Here is a 23,243-nt window from a genome sequence, read left to right on the forward strand (position 1 = left end):
GGAGTGAACAGTCCATCACTACAAAAACGGATCTAATGTTTTGTGAACTATATTTCTTATAAAAGGAACAGAAGAGAGAATGTGCATTGTCATTTGTAAGGTGAGTCAGTCGCATAAATCACAAATGGCACTTTGGACCATAATGACATTATAGAGAAAGAACAAAAAGCCTCTTAAACAAGTATTTATTCTGTATTCATATTTCTGCAGTATTCGTAAGACATATACTACATTGTGACAACATTTTTTCAAAAGGTCTGCAGAACCTTATATGTCAAAATGTGTAGAAAAGCATCAGATTTGTCTCAGTCCAGTTTCTATACATCTTACCTCATAAATCTGTCATTTCTTTGTCTTGCATGTTAAAAATAATGTTATGTGATAGTACTGACAGCACAAAGACATCTGTTTGAATGGAGGACTTCACTTTCAGTAGTCGTTCTACAATTGTTAATTTAATATGCAGATCAGTTCAGTGTCTGCATAGTCTTTCACTTTTTCCTTTTCAGTGCACCCAGTAGCAAAGGAGAGTAGAAATGGTTTTACATGAACAAATGTTATGCCACACTTTAGTTCCCAGCCGAGTAGTTAAATGCAGTAGACTGTTTTGTTGAATTGCAGTTTAAGAATACCATACAACATTGTATTTTTGTACGTTAGAAGAAAACATTACATGGGGAAAAACAAAAGGCCATCTGACCTGTCAATAAACTTGGAAATGGCATTCATCTTCTGTTCTCTCACTTTGTGCTAACTAGTTCATTTTCTCAAAGCATGTCTTAAAGTAATGTTATTGAATACAGGTTTTAAGTTTTCTTTTAATGTGTTTATTGTCCAGGGGGCCCTTGCATTCATCCCTTTTAGAAGAGGAGTACATGGAGTCGTTTCACTATCAGTCCATGGAGCATTGTGCTTTATCTGATGGGGACTGGTCTCCCCTTGACAGGTATGGTTTAGAGGCTGTTAGTTGCGTTTTCTTTAACAGGTGAAATATTGCTTTTGGCGTATGGTGTAGCAAATATACATTCATACGGAGACGTATAGTAAAAAAAAAAAAAAAGACTGTTATAAAAGCATAATTATGATTTGGCTACAAGTAGACCTTAATCTATGATAATAACTCAAATCTAAGGAACACACTTCAGCCCTCTTAGTAGGATTGTAATCAATGTGTGGAGATGCTTGGAGTGTGAAGCATGGACAGGCATAGGGATTCAGGAAGACAATGAAGATAGGATGCAAGAGCTTTGGTTTATCACGTCTGAGGAGGGAACTCAAGCTCATGTTTAGGTTCAGAATCAAAACTATAAAGATACCTATTTTTCTAAGAGGAGCAGCTAATTTGTAAAAAAAAACAAAAAAAAAGAAATGCATAGTAAAATTAGCTGAGTGCATGTGCGAGAAAAACTCACAATAAATTAAGTGGGATCATTATAGCGCTCTTCAAAGAACTCTTCTCTCAGTTGACTCCGCAGCTGCTTTCTCCACCTAGGCTACCCTACTTGCTATGGACAGGAGATAAACCTTCAAGACTCTGAACCTGTCCCCAGGGCGTTTTGCAGCATGGGATATAGCACCATTTTACAGCTAGATCTGGACGAATATGTGGCTAGCAGTGATGACCGTAATGAGGAGATTTAGGAAGATAACCTTTTTAATGTCCATTTGTGTTTCTTGCCCATGGGTAACACTACAGTCTTTCGAGTCTAATGTTAAGGAATCCTTTCCAGGCAGAGAAAGTACTGTTGGCATCTGCTCTTCTTTAGTTAGAATCTCTAACTCTTGAGCAAACCAGACAGTTTGCCTCACGAAAGATCATACTAAGAATAATTTAATTTGTGCTTTTGTTTCCATATGGGACATTTCAAGTAGAACCCATGCATTTTACAGTGTTTGTATGATTTATTATGATAAGTTACATGTTGGTAGTGAGGCCTTCATTTGTTTACTCATGCTGTCATGTTCTTGTTCAAATTGGCCATAGTACCTCAGGGGTTAGAGCAGTTGAAAGGTAATGATATCTACCTGTGTATTTAGTGGTAGCAATACTTTGGTGCTGCTGCTTACAAACCACAGACATTTTTTTTTTCTGTTTGCTTTGGCAGTGCTTTTTCTGAGACAGGTGGCCCAAAGAGCGATTCTGAACTAGAAGTGAAGCCTAGTGAGAGCATGCTGAGAGCAGAGTCCCACATGGAATGGACGTGGGGAGGATTTCCAGAATCAACCAAGGTGAGCCTCTTTGTGCATGCATCAAATGGAGAATTGTATCTTTGTTTATAATTGAATTTGTGAAGATCAGTTGTGTATCATATAATGTTTACTGATAGCACAAAATTATACAGTGTTTATGACTATCTGCACCGACCCCGGATCACTTCTTAATAATTATGTAATCCATTTGAAAGTTCAATAGGTTGTCACTGTATTATGTTTAGTGGTGAAAAAACACCCTGTAATGACCTAGCTAAGGTGCAGTTTCTTTTTCTGAGAGACTGCAATAACTCGAAATACAATTTAAACCTGCATTGCAGCATTATTGCTCAGAGACGTGAAAATACATGAAGAAATAGAAAAAGAAAATGCTGCCTGATAGGCTTATATTATAATATAGCTGAAAAAAAGGGTAGTGACCCTTTAAGGATCCTTGAGGCTTCTCTACCTACTAAGCACCCATATGGCATTTTTCCTCAGACAGCTAAGTTATTTTTATCGGCACATGAGCAAGGCCTTTGGACCACATTGATGTGTTAAACCTTAGTTTTTCCTTACAACTTGATATTTTACAGTTTTTCCATCTTTTGTTCGACGTCTTTACACCTGTTCTGTCGAGTGACATTGAATTTTCCATTTTCCTGAGGAAATTTTCATTCAAACTGCCCGCACTTTTTCGAAAGTGCCCTTCATGCGACATAAAAAAAGCAGTTTGAGGCCTTCACAAGGCTTGTGTCGTATGCTTTCCAGGACACCACTCTGTGAAACTCTGAGATATGCAGTATGGTATATAAACGTACCCTTGAACTTTTCCCTTCCTGTGCAGAGCCCTCTTTTGGCTAGTGGGGGTAGTTCGCGCTTAGGCCTCCATAACGTTTGGTCCACATAAGGTATACACAGCAAATTTGCGCAAATAGGCAAACTATTGCTAAATTGTGAGCTGTTTGGGAAGACTAGGGAAAAGTTATTTGGATAAAAGTCTGATTTTCCCTAAAAGTGACATCAACGAACGGTTTGCTGTGCTAAAGCCACCATTTTCCCAGCTTTCATGAACATGCAAAGCTGAATCGAAAAACCTAACTTTTAACCACAGTTATGGCGTTTCTCAAAGAGTTAGGACATTTTTCCTATTTTTTTTGTGCTTTCAACCTACTTCTAATTTGTAGTGGAAGTTAGTGTGAAAACCATGGGCGATCCAGGAAAGCTATAGATTTCTAAAAAATAAATAAATGAATAAGTAAAATAGACAATACTGAATTCAGCAAGGGGTCACTTGTATAGATCCCTCAAAGTTTTCCTAAAGAAAGTAACTGTTGAAATAAAGTAATATTGAAAATGAGTAGGAAAAAGCCATTTGTAACATTTTCATCTGTAACTTCTTGTCACAATGGCTGATTTACAAAAGCAGTATACTCTTATGTCCGCCAGACCATTCTGTTTGTTGGCATGTATAGGGTTTATAGGTTTTCCAAGAACCCAAGGTACCCAGAGCCAGAACTGAATTGTGCTGTACAATAGTATTTCATTGTGTATCGAGTATAGACTAATTCATAAAGTAAAATATAGATAGAATGAAAAATGGGTATCAAGAAAACTGTATTTCTGAAATAGACCCAAGATGTGGAGTTTAGGATCTATGGTTATTTGTACATCTCTGAATTTGTGGCTATCCATACTAGCATGCTATTCAGAAGGTATTTTTCCAAATGTCTTCTTTCTTACAGACTGGGTTACATTTGGAAGGCACAAAGCAGTAAAATCTAATTGGTAGTATCAAGTGTTCTACTATTCTATGTACTTACATTTCTTCCCATAAAAATGGTACCTCAATTGTGTGTGTAGGCCTACCTTCCATGTCTGGAAACTGCTCAAAATGCACCATGGACCCATCACCTTTTTTTTCCACTGAAAAAATACCTTTGTTTTGCACAAAGGGTAGCTGTGGATTTTGGGCTCTTGCTCAGTGGACTCCTATGGCTCCTGCCAGATTTTCTTTTACCCAGAATTCCATGCAAACCTCAAACTTTGGCACATTTTCCTTGCATTTCTGTGATGAAAAGTTCCAGAATCTGCGATGAGCTCACACATCCTTCTACCTAGCATTCCCCCAAGTCTCTCGAAAGAATGTGTGTGTGTGTGTGAAGCAAACCTGTACATTTTTTAAAACTAGACATCTAAAATAATCCAGGGTAGAGTGGCATGTATGGCTTCCACTAGATTTGTTCACTCGGAATCCCATACAAACGTCAAACTTTGACTAAAAAACACATTTTCCTCACATTTCTCTAATGGAAAGTTCTGGCCACTTTGGGGAGGCACAAACTTCTTACCACCTAGCATTCCCCCATGTCCCCTGATAACAATGGTACCTCACTTGTCTGTGTAGGGCTAGTTCCTGGAACAGGAAATGTCCCAAAACGCAACATGGACCAATCACATTTTTCCACAGAGAACCCACCCTTTTTTGTGCAAAAAGGGTGCTGTGGATTTTGGGAACTAGGTCAGCCGCCACGTAGGGAAACCCAGCAGACCTATACGTTTTTCAAAACTAGATACCTAGAGCAAATCGGGGTGGGGTGGGGTGTCACTTGTGTGGACCTCCCCATCTAATTTTACCCAGAAGCCTTTGCAACCTCAAAGATCGACTAAAACACACATGTACTTCCCATTTCTCTGAGAAAAACTTCTGTAATCTGCAGGAAGCCACAAATATTCTACCACCAAGTAATCCTCCAAATCTCTGGATTAAAATGCTACCTCTCTTGTGTGGATAGGCCTAGTGCTTTTGACAGGAATGGACACAAAACGCAACATAGACACAACATTTTTACACTGGAAATGCATCATTTTTTTGCAGTGTAGGTAGCTGTGTATTTAGGGCCCTTACTCAGCCAGAGCCTATGGAAACCTAGCAAACATGAACAATTTTGGAAACTAGGCAACCAGAAGAGTCCTGGGGTGTGTGACCTGCGTGGCTCTTGCAAGATAACTTTACTCAGAAGACGTTGCAAACCTCAGACTTTGACTAAAAACAGGACACTCTAATTGACCTTGGATTGATCTGCCCCTGTTGCGGGCACTAGGCCTAGCCACACTAGCGGGCCAGCACTTTTATTGGCAAAAGTGTGGTAACACTGGGTAATAGGAATTTTGTGGATTCTGAAAGTTTACATTAAATAAATGTAAGGAAAATGTGTGATTTCAGGCTAAGTTTGAGATCTGCAGAGCATTGTTGGTAAGAAAACCTTGTGGGATCCATACAGGACCTGCCACCCTGGAATCCCCTGGTTGTGTAGTTTAGATATCTGTGGTTTGTAGGTTTGCATGGGCGGTGCCACAGTACGGCCCCAAATAAAGCAGCTACCGCTATTGCTTACTTCTCAACCTAGTGCTTTTGGGCAATATATGTTGTCCCCTGGCCTGCTCACACAGGTGGGGATCTGTTCTTATTGGGAGACTTGTGTGAACGCAGGGTAGTAGGAGATTATTGGCTCTCTGCAGATTTCAGAATTTTTCGTCACAGAAATGTGAGGAAAATGTGTTTCTTACCAAAGTTTGCCTTTGGCAAGGGCTTATGGGGAAAATTAACTAGTGAGAAGCACACAAGTCGTTCACTCCTGGACTCCTGGTTGAGTTATTTTCAGAAATGTGATGATTTTGTTGTTTTTCCTGGGTGGGAGCACAGACAAGCCCCAAAATCCACATCTACCCAGACTGTGAAAACAGGGTGGTTTTACTGGAAAAATGTGACCTGGCCATGTTGCGTTGTTGTAATTTTTCCAGTTGTGGCCGCCGGGGCCATTCACAAAAATTGGGTTCATTTTGTATGTAGAGACATTGGCACCCTGGTTGGTTCTTAATTTTTTATCTCAACAGATTTACTAACACAAAATGTAAATAAATTAGTAATTTTATCCATGTAGGCGCTTTCATGTTTTGTAGGACATTATGGGAAAGTGAACAGAATCAAAGCAAGTTACACCACCCCCTGACACCTCCGTGTGTTTAGTTTGCAAAAAAGAAAAAAGGAGCTCCTACTAAGGGCCATATTTGCATTTTGGCAGACTGAGAAGACTTCATCGGCCTAGAGGAGGATTTGACATCCCCCATGCTGAGACAACTCTGCCCACCAAATTTAGGAGTGACCAGCAAGCTGCCAGTCATTCAAAAAAACGTTGTCAAGAGCCACCTTCACAGCAGTTCTTGTTAATGCTTTTTTACATTTGATGCGCAGGGCCGACCATTTTTTTAATTTTCAAAAACAAAATCCCGAAGCTTGATATATTTTTTGGAATAAAAATGCCCCCCTCGCCTTGGGAGTTATCGCTCGTGGTGAGCGGGGCATTAGACAGTTTTAGCTCCCCCATACCTCCAGGGTTTAGGTAGTGACAGGCAGTAAAAACTGTCCATCTAAACTAGGTGGGCGGACATAGGTATCATCTTCAGAAGGCCCTTACTCAGTCATGCCATAACCATGCCAGATGTGTAGTAATCTTCACCATGTTTATACCAGGGGTCCGTCCACATATAAATCAGATGGGCAGACCATTATCTTGGCAGTAAGAAAACTGTTGCCTTTCCAACAGTGTCCTTACCCCCGCAGATATACATCTGGCAGTATGTTTTTTAAAGTTAATCCATCACTTACACTGATTGGTATTGGCACCTTCAGAAATGCTAGTTTTAAAGAACAAATGCTTATCACATTACCTGAATATTGAAACCAAGGCTACTGAAGGTTAGCCATAAAGCCACATCAAGGCACCAACTGCTTAGTGGTCAATATCACGCCATTCACACTCCACAGACAAGACTTTTAATACTGCGAGCCACGGCGCGAATCCAACAGATTAATGCACTCACATCAGCATACCACCACCATTCAAGGGCCCATCAAATTCACATGCCTCCTAACATAATCTCCATTTTTAACAATCTCTCAACTAGTCATCAAACAACGCACATACATACACACAACAAACACACCTCTGTAAACACATATATCCAGACGTGTTGACAGTTTGTTCCTCTATAACCTTCACAAATGAATGGAAAGGTTGACCTAGTTTTTACTACCTCTCACATATCTGCCTCCATTGACATTCTGAACACTCGCCTTGTAAACTTTTATTAATAGTTCCTGTGACCGCCACATGGGGCTCAGGAAGGCCTGTCTTTCATATGCTTTTAGCACACTCACTGTGCTAAATCCAACTCCTTCCAGTTTGTGGATGCAAGTTGTGAGTGTGCAAAACTTCCATACAAGGCCTACAGTCCTCAAACTGAGTGAGCATATCTACCTTTGAAACAAATTCAGACACGCTTTTGAAGACTGCCTAAGTTCCCTAAACAACACATCCTAAACTACAAAGAAATATTTTACCTACAGGGTAGGCAGTGAGAACGTGGCATATGTCTATCCACCATTACGTGCAGCGCTGTGATTGTAATGCACTTGTCAGACGGCAAACTGGACATCTATGTTGCGACAGAGAATGAACATGGCAAGCAGGGCACGTCCCCCATAATCTCCGTAATGTATAGTGTTTGTAAAAAGCAATATCACTCAGACGGGTATCCTGACGCTGACCCAAGAGCAATCACGTCTGATCCACTAATTCACCTAGTGGAAGAGGCAAGTGTTCAGTTTCCTGCAGAAATGCAGTAGTTTTAGAGATGTTAGTCGTAGATGTGAAGGAGTAGGTCGTTCTGCCGTTTCGGAGCACATTAGGAGAAATCACTTCTCCCTGTATTGGTGCTGCGTATGCTTTGGATGTGTGAGAGTTCATAAGTCCGGATGAGCAAAGGTATTCAGGAACATTTCTGAAATCTGAGACCGTTTTGAGGCATTCTCAGCCAGGGATCTGTTAGGCTTTGAATGTTTGTGTGTGTGTCAGAAGTTTCAAAAGAGATTTGGATACGGAACCAGTGAAGCAGTTCTAAGGTGCATGGTGTGTTTATGATGGGTGTTTGAGAGGGGAGGCTCCCTCCTGTAGTCTGTATGGTTTTGAGTCGTCTGCATAGTTGAGCAATCAAGTAATTCTGTACCTGGTTGAGTGTGGCACTGAAGGGGTCGAGTCCATTGGTGAAGATGAATTGATGGCAATGGCATCTGTACTACCTTGACTATCTGCTTCTACCTATGTGAATATATCACTGTGAAAGCACACCTACCCTAAGCTTTCTTTACCAGTTAATGTCTCTGTTCCCTTTAATGTCCTGTATGCTTGCAAAGTGAACCTTCACTAATGCCTACCATCGCTGGCTACACAAAACTCAAAAAAATATGTCTTTCATGCCCCTTCAGCGCACTCACTCTGCTAAATTTAATACCTTAAAGTTTGTGCATGCAAGTTGGGGGTGTCCGAGACTGCCATGTCTCGAACTGAGTGAGCATATCTACCTTTGAAACATGCGGCGAACCATGGTAATGTCTAGGCATGGGTGGTAACAAACTATCAGGCATCACAACTCTTCCATCACTTCAAACCCAAGTACCATTTTCATCTCATTTGACACAACCTGCTCTAACCCAATCTTGCTGTTCTTTCTCTGACACTTTTTCCTGCGACCTCTTAACGTCCTCCCAGGTATCTGTAGCAGTTAACAGAAGATTGTGACATGTTGATTTGATTGATTGATACAGGCTGTTCTCTTCTTGGCCTCCTATCTGTTTGATTTACCGCTGGATTGTGCGGATTGCTGTAACTATAGCACCGTGGCGCCTATGGGCATTTGTTGCACTGTATCAATTTAAAAGTAGTCACTTAAGCAAACGTGCTGGGGAAGACTGTGTAAGTTCCCCAAAAAGCACTTCAAAAGCAAGTCAAGACTTTACGTTATTGCCAAACAGAGTTGTACTGTTTGTATGTTGCCGTCTGGATTAGGTGGGTAAACAGGGTCTTATACCAAATGCCAGTTTTACAACTTACATTGTATGGCTGAAGAACCTAGTCATTCTTATCCACTCCACCCATGTACTTGTGGCAAACAGGTAAACAGGTGGGCTGTGAACTTTGACCATCTGACCCCAAGTCGTGAGGAGGGAAGTGCTCTCATGAAAATGTAGTGAGCCCGTTTACATCACGCCTATCAGAGAACTTGATTGCAAGCAGTTCATTGGAAATCATTGCAGCGTTCTGGGATATTTGGAGCTTCTTACGAACAAGCTCCTGTGGGACTCCTTTGCTGTGATATCAAACTGTACTGCATGCCCCAGTGCCAGATTTGTAGAGCTCACTGCACAGCTGTCCTCCTAAAGATTATATATCTTTGTGAAGGAGAGCCTGGATAAGTTCCCATACAGTCATTCTTGTGAGTGGAGTTCTTCCCTGCATACACTCTCAAGTTATATACCTAGCCAGTAGAGCGCTCACCCAGCGTGTATAACTTGATGATATAGCAAGCCTTTTTGCTCGCAATTTTCTGCCGGAACAGCAGCCACCCTTTGTAGAGGATCAAGGACAACTCAATGGCTATATTCTTTCAGGAGTATACATTTCTGGAAATCTGGCAGACAAATGTTCCATGTTTGGCCACATTTTGAACAACCTGACTTGGCCTAGGTGGTCCTGGAGCAGTGCTGAAGAATTATCATTGAATTGCAGCATACATTGCAAAACAAATCTCTGCCCGTGCATGGTGCAAAGGTGGGTGTTAGACAGTCCATGCGAGTAGACCACTTGGACAGCAAGCTTGGTTTGTGCACTAACCCCATTTTGAGCGCAAGGCCCAAAAATGTCTTCATCACCTCAAGTGAAGTGGGTTTTCCCTGGGGTGCCAAAGAATGAGGCAGAGTACCTCCACGCTCCCTCAGAAATTGTTTGGTTCTCAAATGTGTTTGCTGCCCAGTTTGGTCAAGGAAGTCAACATCTAAAAAGAAATGGAGGTAGTCAGCAAAAAATTGGCTGTATCGACTTTGCATCCAGCGTCACCAATGAAAGGAGGATTTTGTGGATGCACTAAATTGGGAGGCTGCCAAAGACCACTCTGTCTGTGCTTGCAGCTGCACATGCCTGCTCTCTGGGTTGGTCTACCCTGCTGCGGTCGCTGCTGCTGAGACTGTGCTTGCAAAGTGACAGCATGACTGCCATAATCGGGTCCCTCTGAATCACTGGAAGGCAAGATGTTGGCTAGAACTCCGCCTATTGAGAAATCTCTTTCGTAGTTATGTTATGTAGTTAAGTTGGCTTAAATCTGGTGAGCAGGTTTGTGTTTCCGAAATTTAACCTGCCTCCCTCCCCATTTCTTTTATTATCAAATATATTTAATGCATTCACACTGTGTCCCCACAACCCTGGCCTTCTTTCTGAAGTCCACGTGACCTGCTAATCATTAGCTAGTCTCTTTCATGGAAACAAAGGCAGATCATTAGGGTTTATTTGAAGTCTGGTACACTGCAGAGGAAGTTTGTGGTGGTCACAGATGTGAGACAGATTTCAGTCTTGATATATACGGATTATATGCATGCAAGCATGTGTTTTCGGCAGTATACTTGTAGGAAAATGGCTCCCGGTTACAGTTACTCCACACTTTTTGCCTGATATTGATGCTGACTTGACTGAGAAGTGTGCTGAGACCCTGCTAACCAGGCCCCAACACCATTGTTCTTTCACTTAAAAATGTATCATTGTTCCACAATTGGCACATCCCTGGCACACAGATAAATCCCGTGTAAACGGTACCAGTGGTACCAGGGGCCCTGTGACCAGGGACAGTCCCTAAGGGCTGCAGCTTGTGTTGTGCCACCCTAAGGGACCCCTCACCTAACACATGCACACTGCCATTGCAGATTGTGCGTGTTGGTGGGAAGAAAAAGGCAAAGCTGACATGGCATCCCCCTCAAGATACCATGCCCCCAAAATACTGCCTGTGGCATAGGTAAGTCACCCCTGTAGCAGGCCTTAAAGCCCTAAGGCAGGGTGCACTATACCACGGGTGAGGGCATAGCTGCATGAGCACTATGCCCCTACAGTGTCTAAGACTATTCTTAGACATTGTAAGTACAGTGTGGCCATATTAAGTATATGGTCTGGGAGTTTGTCAAGAACAAACTGCATAGTTCCATGATGGCTACATTGAACACTGGGAAGTTTGGTATCAAACTTCTCAGAATAATAAACCCACACTGATGTCAGTGCTGGATGTATTACAAAATGCACAAACGAGGCATTTTAGAGATGCCCCCTGTATTTTACCCAATCCTTCAGTGCAGGACTGAATTGTCTGTGCCAGCTGCCACTGAGACAAGTTTCTGACCCCATGGGGTGAGAGCCTTTGTGCTCTCTGAGGCCAGAAACAAAGCCTACGCTGGGTGGAGGTGCTTCACACCTCCCCCTGCAGGAACTGTAACACCTAGCAGTGAGCCTCAAAGGCTCAGGCTTCGTGTTACAATGCCCCAGGGTACTCCAGCTAGTGGAGATGCCTGCCCCCCAGACACAGCCCGCACTTTTGGCGGCAAGTCCAGAGGAGATAAATAGAAAAACAAGGAGGAGTCACCTACCAGTCAGGACAGTCCCTATGGTGCCCTGAGCTGAGGTGACCCCTTCCTTTAGAAATCCTCCATCTTGGTTTTGGAGGATTCCCCCCAATAGGAATAGGGATGTACCCCCCTCCACTCATGGAGGAGGCACAAGGAGGGTATAGCAACCCTCAAGGACAGTAGCCATTGGCTACTGCCCACCAGACCTAAATACACCCCTAAATTCAGTATTTAGGGGTGACCCTGATCCCAGGAAATCCGATTCCTGCAATCTACAACAACAACAAGGACTGCTGACCTGAAAGCCTCGTGGAGATGACGGAGACGACAACTGACTTGGCACCAGCCCTACCAGCCTGTCTCCAGACTCAAAGAACCTGCACAGTGACACATCCAGCAAAACAAGTGACCTTTGAGGACTCAGAGGACTGACTTGCACCTGAAGGACCAAAAAACTCCAGAGAACAGCGGCACTGTTCAGAAACAGCAACAAAGAAACAACTTTGAAGAGACACTCACTTCCCGCCAGAAGAGTGAGTCTTCTCAAACTGCACCCGACGCCCCCGGCTTGAGTCCAGGACAACCAACACCGCAGAAAGGACTCACAGACAACTCCAATGACGTGGACTCCCTTAGTCGACCTCTCTGCACCCCCAAAGCGACGCCTGCCTAGAGAATCCAGAGGCTCCCCCTGACCATGACTGCCTGGTAACAAAGGAACCCGACGCCTGGACCAAGCACTGCACCCGCAGCCCCCAGGACCGAGAGGAACCACCTACCAGTGCAGGAGTGACGAGAAGGCGGCCCTCATCCTAACCTAGTCAGTGGCTGGCCTGAGAAGCCCCCCTGTGCCGTGCCTGCATCGCCAGAGTGACTCCCGGGTCCCTCCATTGCTTTCAATAGCAAACTCGATGCCTACTTTGCACACTGCACCCAGCCGCCCCTGTGCCTCTGAGGGTGCGTTTTGTGTGCTTGTGTGTGTCCTCCCCCCCCCCCCCCCCCCCCCCCCAGCGCTCTACAAAATACCCCTGGTCTGCTCCCCGAGGACGCAGGTACTTACCTGCTAGCAAACTGGAACCAGAGCACCCCTGTTCTTCATAGGCGCCTATGTTTTGGGCCATCCTTTGACCTCTGCACCGGACCGGCCCTGTGTTGCTGGTGCGGTGACTTTGGGGTTGCCTTGAACCCCCAACTGTGGGATGCCTATGCCCAGGAGACTGACTGTGTAAGTGCTTTATTTACCTGAAAAACTAACCAAACTTATCTCCCCCAGGAACTGTTGATTTCTGCAGTGTCCACGTTTAAAATAGCTTATTGCCATTTTAACCAAAACTGTGTGTACTACTATTTTAAATCAAAGTTCTATACTTACCCGTGTGAAGTACCTTGCATTTTCTGTACTTACCTCAAATTTGAATCTTGTGGTTCTAAAAATAAATTAAGAAAATACATTTTTATATACAAAAACCTATTGCCCTGGAGTTAAGTCTTTGAGTGTGTGTTCCTCATTTATTGCCTGTGTGTGTGTGTGTGTGTGTGTGTGTGTACAACAAATGCTTAACACTACCCTCTGATGAGCCTACTGCTGGACCACACTACCACAAAATAGAGCATTGGTATGGTCTAATTTTGCCACTATCAACTTCTAAGGGGAACCCTTGGACTTTGTGCACACTATCTCTCACTTTGAGATAGTATATACAGAGCCAACTTCCTACAATACTCCACTAGAGTGAGTGCGAGCAGTCACCACAAATACTTTATTTAGCGCGGACTGCCACTGACAAGGCGTCAACACTTAAGAAGATGTTTCACAATCAGAAATGGCCATGCTGGACAGTTTCAAAACCGTGTCTGTTAGGGTGTACACATATGAAGAAAAGGGAGGCAGGTGAGCCCCCATAAAACAAGAATTTAGATAATTACAGATGCACCAGCACAGACATGTTGAATGTATACACACAAGTTAATGCCTCAGAAATATCTGCAATTTCACCTGTGGCTTCTCCCACTAGAGAGTCTCTGGCTGAGGACATCATACACTCAGAAGAAGTCTTTGTCAGAGGAACCTCTAAACTAAATACCCATCTAGAAGCTCCACAACCAATAGTTTTGGTTATTTTGGAAATTTTGCAAAATAAAGCATATCCTAAACCTCTACTGCCATTGGTTCCAGGATTACCTAGGACCGTTAACAAGCTGTTCTTGACCCCGATACAGTTAAAGCTGCAACTCAGAGGATAATTAAAAAGTTGTTTGGAAGGAAAAGTCCTCTGCATTGTAAGAGACCTGTACCCCTGCTCAGAGTCCTGAACAACACTGTTGTCTAGATCCCTAGTGCAGATTTGTTTTTTGTCATGGCCAAACACAGGTCATGCAGGTGCGCCATAACATAGGCTTGTCTTATGGATGGTGGTCTTGTTTGAAAGGGAGGGGTTCTGCCTTCACCAGGAGTTAAGCAGCACAAGTGATGTGGTGGCAGCATACTATGTGGTGATCATTAGTAGTGAACAGGACCTTTTTACCCTGTGTCACTGGAGTGATGCCTACAGGTGCACTCACCTTTTGAAACGTTCTTCTGCTGTGTGCTTAACTCACCCTAGGCCTACACCAGGTAGTTATGGAGTGCTGTGCAGCACAGGACTAGTGACTGTTTGTTGTATGTGTGCCTGGGAAGGGTACAGTACATGTATGAAACAGCATTGTGTAGTGCATGTGTGGTTAGTACATGTACTGAGTGTATGTATGCCTGAAAGGAGTACATTACATGAAAGATGTAGTGCAGTAAAGGTCTTGTGTGGATAAAGCACGTGCTGAGTGTATGTGTGCTTGTGTGGCGTACAATACATGAAGGGTGAAGTGTTGTGCAGTGCGCTCAAAGTACAATGTGCATGCTGGCAGTGTGCGTCGTATGAAATAAGCAAACACTGGTTGAATATAGGAAAGCTTCAGTACTGAACATTGCGCAGAGATAGTGTGCAGAATGCATGTGTAAATGTGAGGGTACAATACATAGAGGAATTAGTGCTGAACAGAAAGATTGTTATAAATGTACACTTAGTAAATATGCCCCCCCATGGTACATTGTATGGAGGACCCTGGGTTCCATTTTGGGAAGCCCACTCCTGCCTGGTAAAGACATGAGGAGGGGAGAAATTCCCCCAGACAGATTTGTGCATTGCTGCATTCCTGTGAGTTGGGTGGGGACACACTGGAGGGAAAAGTAAAAGGCTGCTCTTTAATTCAGCGATAGATCACAGAGAAGGGCCTGGACACATCTCAGGAAGGAAAATGGGGCTGAAAAGAGAATCATTAAGAGTAGGGCTGGGGATCTGGGATTAACCTTTAGCTGCACATATCACTGTGGCTGACATCCAGGTGTGAACTCTGGTCACTCCCATGTATTGTGGACAATCTGCTTCAGAGTCATGGCTGCTGTTGCAGACCTCTTTCATGAAGGGAGATGAAAAGGAGAAGTGCCTACTTCAAAAGAAACAGAACCCAGATATAAAACTTAAAAGACCCAGACCCTAAATCACATTTGGTGTCTGAAAAGGGATTATTAGAAGGGGAGGTTGAGTCCCCAAAGATTTGTCATCTGCCAAATAGCCAGATGGGCTTTGTTAGAAGGGGAAGTCCTACAAGACTTCTGCCTATGACCAGGACTTGGGACCACAGCCTATGAGTCTCTCTGTTGGGTGAGGCGAAATCCTCCAGGGAAACCAAGACCACCTAGCCTGAAGCACCAGCTCCTGCCTGCTTGTCAAGACCTCTGTGCCCTGTGAGGAAGAGGAGAGCTTTGGAGGGAGTAAGGTCCTGTGTGGAGTTCTTCCATGAGTACTCCCTGTGCTAACTGTGAGGATTAGTCTGTGCACCGATCGGGCTGTTGCCCATGTATAGGCTTGTTTTTGTCAACCCCTGTATGCCAGGTGAGGGCTGCCATAGACTGAACCATAGTGAGGGTCCATCTGTAAAGTACTATTTCAATGAGTGGCGATACTTGTGGCCTTCTGGGCCGGGGTGCTGCGGTTGGAAGAGCTGTGTGCCCGTATTGCCGTGTACCGCAGCAACCGTGTATGTCTGGGGAGGGAGGGTTGCTAGTATCAACGTTGCCAAAGGATTCAGACCACTGCCCAAAGGAGGGACTGAGGCTACGACTCGCATGATGGACTTGCAGTGCGAGAGAACGTTTCCTGACTCACCACAGGGACCGCTGGAGAATCCGTGGATGACGTTGCATCTGTGCTGCCTTCAGTCGGGAGCTGAAGAAAGAATTTTAACTCATTGAGCAAAGTCAGCTTACTATGTCTTTGCAAGCAAGAAGCTGTGCTGACATCTGAAAGATTTCCGGCACCGCCGCTCAGGGGGGATAGCCTGCGTTGCCAGATGCTCCTTCGTGGGCCATGACCAGCGCGACGTCTCCAATCTGAGCAGGACTTGCTGTGCATGTTGAAAGCACCCTCTACATTGCTGAACTCTTCCGTGCTGCAGGAGCAGTTAAGACATGAATCGGGACAGTTGAGCCCCAGGGGACTGTCTGCTGATGGTGCTGTGGAGCCATAGACAGTTTTGACTAAACTTCTAAAGAGTCAAAGGGAGAACTCTTGAATATGGCTTAGTAGTTTGCATTCCCTGATGATGCGGCCACCAGTGAATGAGGACTAATCCCAAACATGTTACACAAAGGAGGGTGGGACAGGGGTTAGCTAGATATCTACTGAAGCCCTGATCTCAAAAGGAAGTGTTGTTGCTTTTGAATGTCATACTTTTTTGCATAAGTAGAATGAGGGAAAAAAAATACTTTTTCTTAGAAAAATAAGAATTTGTCTGGACATGAATTTGTTCAAACTGTGTGAGCTTTGAGTTATCAGTCGAGGGACTTGACTGCTCGACCACAGCCACCACTGAGTCAAGTGCAGAAGGGGTACTTGGCCTAGTTTCTCAGGACCCATAGTAGATCAGACCTCAAGACATCAGGAGTAAAATGCCTCAATCACCATGGTTGGGTCTGTTAGCACCTGCATGCCCTGTGGCCCTCTGAAAGGGTTTCTGGCACAAAATGCATTAAGATCTGGAGTTTGTAACATCAGAGTCTAAACCGGACGTTGTCACAGTGACATCAGTCAAGAAAAGACCTGCATCAGCACCAGAGACAACAACTCCTTGTAGGAAAGTACCATCTTGCCTGGCATGTTACCCCCATTTTTCACTGTATATATGTTGTTTTAGTTGTATGTGTCACTGGGACCCTGCCAGCCAGGGCCCCAGTGCTCATAAGTGTGCCTGAATGGGTCACCTGTGTTATGACTAACTGTCTCACTGAGGCTCTGCTAACCAGAACCTCAGTGGTTATGCTCTCTCATTTCTTTCAAATTGTCACTAACAGGCTAGTGACCAATTTTACCAATTTACATTGGCTTACTGGAACACCCTTATAATTCCCTAGTATATGGTACTGAGGTACCCAGGGTATTGGGGTTCCAGGAGATCCCTATGGGCTGCAGCATTTCTTTTGCCACCCATAGGGAGCTCTGACAATTCTTACACAGGCCTGCCACTGCAGCCTGAGTGAAATAACGTCCACGTTATTTCACAGCCGTTTTACACTGCACTTAAGTAACTTATAAGTCACCTATATGTCTAACCTTTACCTGGTAAAGGTTGGGTGCTAAGTTACTTAGTGTGAGGGCACCCTGGCACTAGCCAAGGTGCCCCCACATTGTTCAGGGCCAATTCCCCGGACTTTGTGAGTGTGGGGACACCATTACATGCGTTCACTACATATAGGTCACTACCTATATGTAGCTTCACAATGGTAACTCCGAATATGGCCATGTAACATGTCTATGATCATGGAATTGCCCCCTCTATGCCATCCTGGCATAGTTGGCACAATCCCATGATCCCAGTGGTCTGTAGCACAGACCCTGGTACTGCCAAACTGCCTTTCCCGGGGTTTCACTGCAGCTGCCAACCCCTCAGACAGGCTTCTGCCCTCCTGGGGTCCAGCCAGGCCTGGCCCAGGATGGCAGAACAAAGGACTTCCTCTGAGAGAGGGTGTTACACCCTTTCCCTTTGGAAAATGGTGTGAAGGCAGGGGAGGAGTAGCCTCCCCCAGCCTCTGGAAATGCTTTCATGGGCACACATGGTGCCCATTTCTGCATAAGCCAGTCTACACTGGTTCAGGGACCCCTTAGCCCTGCTCTGGCGCGAAACTGGACAAAGGAAAGGGGAGTGACCACTCCCCTGACCTGTACCTCCCCTGGGAGGTGCCCAGAGCTCCTCCAGTGTGCTCCAAACCTCTGCCATCTTGGAAACAGAGGTGCTGCTCGCACACTGGACTGCTCTGAGTGGCCAGTGCCACCAGGTGACGTCAGAGACTCCTTCTGATAGGCTAGCAACACCTGAAGGAGCCTATCATCTCTCCTAGGTAGCCAAACCCTCTTTTCTGGCTATTTAGGGTCTCTGTCTCTTGGGATTCCTTAGATAACGAATGCAAGAGCTCATCCGAGTTCCTCTGCATCTCTCTCTTCACCTTCTGCCAAGGAATCGACTGCTGACCGCGCTGGAAGCCTGCAAAACTGCAACAAAGTAGTGAAGACGACTACTGCAACTCTGTAACGCTGATCCTGCCGCCTTCTCGACTGTTTTCCTGGTGGTGCATGCTGTGGGGGTAGTCTGCCTCCTCTCTGCACTAGAAGCTCCGAAGAAATCTCCCATGGGTCGACGGAATCGTCCCCCTGCAACCGCAGGCACCAAAGAACTGCATCACCGGTACCCTGGGTCTCCTCTCAGCACGACGAGCGAGGTCCCTTGAATCCAGCAACTCTGTCCAAGTGACTCCCACAGTCCAGTGACTCTTCAGTCCAAGTTTGGTGGAGGTAAGTCCTTGCCTCCCCACGCCAGACTGATTTGCTGGGAACCGCGACTTTTGCAGCTACTCCGGCCTCCGTGCACTTCCGGCGGAAATCCTTTGTGCACAGTCCAGCCTGGGTCCACGGCACTCTAACCTGCATTGCACGACCTCCTAAGTTGTCCTCCGGCGACGTGGGACTCCTTTGTGCGACTTCGGGTGAGCACCGTTTCACGCATCCTCGTAGTGCCTGTTTCTGGCACTTCTGCGGGTGCTGCCTGCTGCTGGGAGGGCTCCTTGTCTTGCTCGACGCCCCCTCTGTCCCCTGACGCAATTGGCGACATCCTGGTCCCTCCTGGGCCACAGCAGCATCCAAAAACACTAACCGCACGATTTGCAGCTAGCAAGGCTTGTTGGCGGTCTTTCGGCGGGAAAACACTTCTGCACGACTCTCCACGGCGTGAGGGATCCGTCCTCCAAAGGGGAAGTCTCTAGCCCTTGTCGTTCCTGCAGAAACCTAAGCTTCTACTGTCCAGTAGCAGCTTCTTTGCACCCACAGCTGGCATTTCCTGGGCATCTGCCCATCTCCGACTTGCTTGTGACTTTTGGACTTGGTCCCCTTGTTCCACAGGTACCCTCGACTGGAAATCCATCGTTGTTGCATTGCTGGTTTGTGTCTTTCCTGCAGAATTCCCCTATCACGACTTCTATGTCCTTTGGGGAACTTTAGTGCACTTTGCCCTCACTTTTCAGGGTCTTGGGGTGGGCTATTTTTCTAACCCTTACTATTTTCTAATAGTCCCAGCGACCCTCTACAAGGTCACATAGGTTTGGGGTCCATTCGTGGTTCGCATTCCACTTTTGGAGTATATGGTTTGTGTTGCCCCTATCCCTATGTGTCTCCATTGCATCCTATTGTAACTATACATTGTTTGCACTGTTTTCTAATACTATTACTGCATATTTTGGTATTGTGTACATATATCTTGTGTATATTTGCTATCCTCATACTGAGAGTACTCACTGAGATACTTTTGGCATATTGTCATAAAAATAAAGTACCTTTATTTTTAGTATATCTGTGTATTGTGTTTTCTTATGATATTGTGCATATGACACTAGTGGTACTGTAGGAGCTTCACTCGTCTCCTAGTTCAGCCTAAGCTGCTCTGCTAAGCTACCATTATCTATCAGCCTAAGCTGCTAGACACCCTATACACTAATAAGGGATAACTGGGCCTGGTGCAAGGTGCAAGTACCCCTTGGTACTCGCTACAAGCCAGTCCAGCCTCCTACACTCCTCCAGAGCATGAAAGCACATTTCTAGACAATGTTGGTAGGAAAGTATGTGTAATAGCTGCATCCCAAATTAAAAACTCTAGTGTCACTCTTTCTGGATGGCTATCAAAGAGCTATGCAAAGGAATGCAATCCTTCATAGAAGATCTTCAAAACCACTGTCAAAAAGATTATATGTGTAGAAAAGTAGAGTTTCTGATGGATACAACTACCTGTGGATTCCTCACCTCATGAATACTCCCATGGCGCCAGCATTCTACGGAAATCTTCTTACTAGTCTCTGCACGTCGACGAGGACGTCACTGTCTCGCACGCGACGCCGTCTGACGTCATACAGGCAATAAGAGGTCCTCGACGACGTGCGGACGTCAGTTCCCTTTTTTCCGTGCATTCGAAACGGTTATCTTCGAGGGAGCAACTGTTACTCTTGCGGTTACAGTGTATATCTTGCTGCGTACTCTTTCTCTGTGGAAATAATGTCGCAGAGAAAGTCTGGATTTAAGCCTTGTCGTGAGTGTGGAGGCAAGATGTCGGTGACGGATCCTCATTCCGATTGCCTTTGGTGTTTGAGCTCCGACCACGACGTCTCGACTTGTGATTCATGTCAGCACATGAATCCGAAGGCCCTTAAAGAACGTGAGGCGAAGCTGTTTATGGCCAAGTCAAAGGAGAAGCATCACAAGAAGTCTTCTCCAAAACATCGGCGTCATCGAGACTCCCGGCGCCGTAGAGAATCTCGGCGTCATTCAAGGGAGGCTCGTTCCAGGTCTCCGGATCGGCGCCGAAAGACATGGGAGGTCAGCCCCACGGTGACGCCGCATCCTTCGACGCCGTTGCCCTCTCCGGCGTCACTAACTTCGCCTGGACAGGCGTCGGTGATTGAGGTATTGGAGCCTCAAGTGTTTTCTCCGGCGCAGACGCCGAGGCCGGAGTCGGGGTCGCCTCCGAGACAGGCACCCCAGTATCCGGCTTTTCCCACCCCTGGAGCCGATAGTTCCGCATTCTTGAATGCGATGTATGCCATCTTCCAACAGATGGCTCCAGGGGGTGCTCCGGCTGGGCCTTTGGCCTTTTCTTTGGGTGATCCTGCGCCTCTTCGGCCGGCACCCTTTATGCCCTTTCTCCCGTTTGGGAACGTGGGCTCGGCGCCAGTGTCGGCGCCGGTGGCCGCTCCGGTGGCTTCGGAGGGATTGGCCCCAGGGATTTCCATCCCGTCGACGTCGAGATTTCGGCCTGTGACTCCGGTGGGTCCATCTGTTTCAGCTGCTCTTCAGTCGGCGCCGAAGTTACCCGTGGCGCCGGATGCGGCGTCGGTGGCTTCGGAAGATCGGCGCCGATCTCCGACTTCGGCGGAGGCATTGTCGACTCCGCGGATTGAGCAACGACTGCATTCAAGGAGGCGTGCTCTCCGGGTACTAGAAGAGCAGGAGTACCAACGAGCCCTAGAGGAAGGAGAGCTAGAGGACTCGGGTGATGGGCTGCGTGGACTGGAGTCGGCCAGTGGGCTGGACACTTCCCCTGAGTGGGACCTTTCGTCCCCGGGGGAATATACTGAGGAAGCTGCTTCTTTTCATACAGTGGTACGGAAGGCAGCTAGTTTTTTGGACCTGCCTTTGCCGGTGGTGGAGGCAAAACAAAACCTTTTGACGGAGGTGTTGCATCCGGCCTCAGCCGCGGCGGAGCCTCTGTTACCTTTTAATGACGCTCTGCTGGATCCGGTTTTAGAGGTGTGGAAGAGGCCGGCATCTTCCCCAGCAGTTCACAGAGCCGTGGCCAGGAGGTATCGGACGGCTCCAACTGATCCTGGTTTCCTATCTAGGCACCCTACGCCGGAGAGCTTGGTAGTGCAGGCCTCCTGTTCGTCCAAGTCAGCGCCTGGTTCTTTCCCGATGGTGCCTGGGGACAGAGACTCAAAAAAGCTAGAGGCGCAGTCGAAGAAGATTTTTTCGTCCTGCAGTCTGGCGTTAAAGGCCACTAATGCGACCTGTATCCTGGGGAGGTATATTCATGCTCTGATGGATGACATCTCCTCTTCGTTTACAGAGCTTCCCCAGGGTCTTTTGGATCTTGTCTCTGATGCCCAGGCTGCTGCGACCCAAATTATCCAGACGGGACTGGATACCACCGACTCGGTAGCCAGAGCAATGGGCACAACTGTGGTGGAAAGGAGACAGGCCTGGCTCCGTAACTCGGGCTTTTCGGCAGATGTACAGTCCACATTGTTGGATCTCCCGTTTGATGGGGACAAACTGTTTGGGGCTAAGGCTGATTCGGCCTTGGAACGTTTTAAGGAGAGCAGGGCCACGGCTAAGTCGTTGGGACTCCAAGCTCCTTCTTCCACGGCCTCTTCCAGATTCTTCAGGAGGTTTCGTGGATTTGGGCGTGGCTCTTCCTCCTCTTCCTTTCGGGGAAGATATCAGCAACCTGCCTCTTCCCACCCCTATAGATCTTTTAGGGGGAGGGGTAGGGTCCGCACCAGGGGAGCCTCTCAGCAGCACTCTGCCTCTTCCTCATCCTCTGGCGGGGTGCAGCAGGGGAAGCAGCCTTAGGCTTCCACCATTTCCCACTCACTCCTCTCCTGTAGGGGGAAGATTACAGCATTTTCTCACCAAATGGGAGACTGTTACGTCGGACACTTGGGTTCTCAGTGTTGTGGGAAAAGGCTACACCCTTCCCTTTCGGGAGTTTCCGCCCCTCATCCCGCCCGCCCTTCGTATTGTTCACAAGAACACCTCCTGTTGCTAGAACAGGAGGTAGAAGTCCTCCTTTTAAAGGGCGCGGTGGAGTTGGTCCCGGAGCAGGAAAGGGGTCAAGGAGTTTACTCAAGGTATTTCCTGATTCCCAAGAAGGATGGTCGTTTGAGACCAATTCTGGACCTGAGGATCTTGAATTGGTTCCTCAAGCAGGAAAAGTTCAAGATGCTGACCCTAGCACAGGTGCTTTTGGCGTTGAACATGGAAGACTGGATGGTGTCTGTCGACTTGCAGGATGCTTACTTTCATATCCCGATACTCAAGTCACACAGGAAGTATCTCCGGTTTGTGGTGGGATCGCAACACTACCAGTTTGCGGTCCTTCCGTTTGGTCTTACTTCAGCACCTCGAGTCTTCACGAAGGTGATGTCGGTGGTTGCGGCAGAGCTCAGAAGGAAGGGGATAGCAGTATTCCCTTACTTGGACGATTGGTTGATCAAAGCCAAGTCCCCGGAGCTTGTGTTGCGTCATCTGCAGTCAACAACCCAGTTGTTGTTCGACCTGGGCTTTTCGGTGAACGAGCCCAAATCTCACCTGGAGCCCTCTCAGCGCCTCCTGTTCATAGGGGCAGTACTGGATACAACATTGGGTCGGGCCTTTCCTCCGCCTCAGCGGATTCAAGATATTCAGGATTTGGTTCCAATGTT

At 46.3% G+C, this 23,243-nt stretch overlaps 1 protein-coding gene across 2 annotated transcripts in view; it reads left to right on the forward strand.

The window, feature by feature from the left end:
* Positions 1-23,243, forward strand: part of LPIN2 (lipin 2) — a 599,770-nt gene that overhangs the window by 194,217 nt on the left and 382,310 nt on the right. For both annotated transcript variants that reach the window (XM_069219965.1, XM_069219964.1), the window contains exons 5-6: positions 839-946; positions 2,106-2,229. In XM_069219965.1, coding sequence (XP_069076066.1) covers positions 839-946; positions 2,106-2,229 — 232 coding nt within the window. The remainder of the gene's footprint in view (positions 1-838; positions 947-2,105; positions 2,230-23,243) is intronic.

Source organism: Pleurodeles waltl, chromosome 2_2, assembly GCF_031143425.1.
Source record: "Pleurodeles waltl isolate 20211129_DDA chromosome 2_2, aPleWal1.hap1.20221129, whole genome shotgun sequence".
Taxonomy (NCBI): domain Eukaryota; kingdom Metazoa; phylum Chordata; class Amphibia; order Caudata; family Salamandridae; genus Pleurodeles; species Pleurodeles waltl.